This window comes from Calidris pugnax, unplaced genomic scaffold (assembly GCF_001431845.1).
Source record: "Calidris pugnax isolate Ruff unplaced genomic scaffold, ASM143184v1 C14736559, whole genome shotgun sequence".
In the NCBI taxonomy this organism is placed as follows: domain Eukaryota; kingdom Metazoa; phylum Chordata; class Aves; order Charadriiformes; family Scolopacidae; genus Calidris; species Calidris pugnax.
The window spans coordinates 1-1,289 of record NW_015093692.1 but is presented as its reverse complement, the minus strand read 5'-3'; the positions used below and the strand labels follow the sequence as shown (position 1 = coordinate 1,289).

Sequence of the window (1,289 nt, the reverse complement as noted above, 5' to 3'; positions counted from 1 at the left end):
ATGACAGTGAAGAACACCACCACGATGGTCGTTGCCACAAAGTAGTCCTTGGCTTTCACCTTCTCCCTGTCCAGCAGGATGACCAGGGCGAAGGCTACGGCTCCGCGGAGGCCACCGTATGACATGACCACCTGGTCGATCCTGTCCAGGGGGATGAGGCGGAAGCGGTTGAGCACGTAGGTCTGGAGGACAACGCCTAGGGAAGAAGGAGAAGGAGAGCCTGGGATGTCAACACAGCCCTGCCTGCTCCTGGGGACAGGGCAAAACCCCAGCCAGGAGCCACGTCGGGCCTCATGCCCCAGCCTTTCTTGGGGGATACCACTTTTTGGCATGAAAAGAGCTGGATCAGAAGTACAGCGGGGCAGACTGACCCACAGCTCTGAAGAGCAGGATAAAGAACAGGGTGCCCAGCACCAGTGCTGTGTCCCATGCCCACTTGGAGGTATCCACAGCCGAGATGCCCAGAAACATGAAGATGATGGTCTCTGAACTGCTGGCCAGTGTCTTCATGGTGTACTTGACCGTGGTGCGGGATTTCTGGGAGATGTTGGCTTCCACGTACTTCTTGCAGCAGATCCCACAGAAGGTGACTCTGCAGAGGGGCAGAAGGAGCTGGCATGACCCTATGGTGGGATGGGGAGCGGGTCTGCTCGCCGCCTCTTGCTGCCCAGCACTGCACCCCTGAGTTCCTGGCCGCACCCCTGGGGACACCCCAGTACTCACGCCAAGATGGAGGAGAGGGAGACCATCTCGGCAGCAAGGTAGGCGACGTAGGCCAGGAGGAAGACGAAGAGCGGCTCAATGATGCGCACACGCTTGGTGAACCGCGTGATCAGGGCCAGCAGGAAGGCGAAGAGCAGCCCCACGGCTGTGCCCCCGAGGCTCACCAGGAAGAAGGAGGCTGGTGGGGAGAAGATTCGCTTGCACCTTTGGGATTCACCAAGAGCGAGTGAGCCTGTGCCCCATGGCCACGCCGGGCTGGGCTAGCCAAACTCCATGCTCCCACTTGGGTCCCCACCAAAGCATCCCATGGTGATGGCCAGCATGTGCCTGCTCCAGATGACAGCTTGGATGGAGATGACCGAGCTGTGGTGCTCAGTGCCCACCCTGCAGTATGACAGCACCCGTGCTCACCCCCTACACTTCCAAGCCGGAGGAAGAGTTGGAAGGGCTGGTGGGGCACATACTCACCTACCCCCTTCACGTAGTCCGTGGCATGGATGTGTGCTGGGCCCAGCTCCACAAAAGAGTTGAAGACCTTGTACAGCACCTGCAGACAAGGCAAATCC

General features: G+C 59.6%; 1 protein-coding gene across 1 annotated transcript; it reads right to left on the bottom strand.

Annotated features, from left to right (window-relative positions):
• Window positions 1–4: 4 nt before the first annotated feature.
• Window positions 5–1,279, bottom strand: LOC106900707 (sodium/hydrogen exchanger 5-like; the record flags this gene model as incomplete). Its single annotated transcript, XM_014962852.1, has 4 exons — window positions 5–196; window positions 372–592; window positions 724–901; window positions 1,192–1,279. Coding segments are annotated over 4 exons (679 nt in total), but the record flags the coding sequence as incomplete, so codon positions are not given.
• Between the last annotated feature and the right edge of the window lie 10 nt (window positions 1,280–1,289).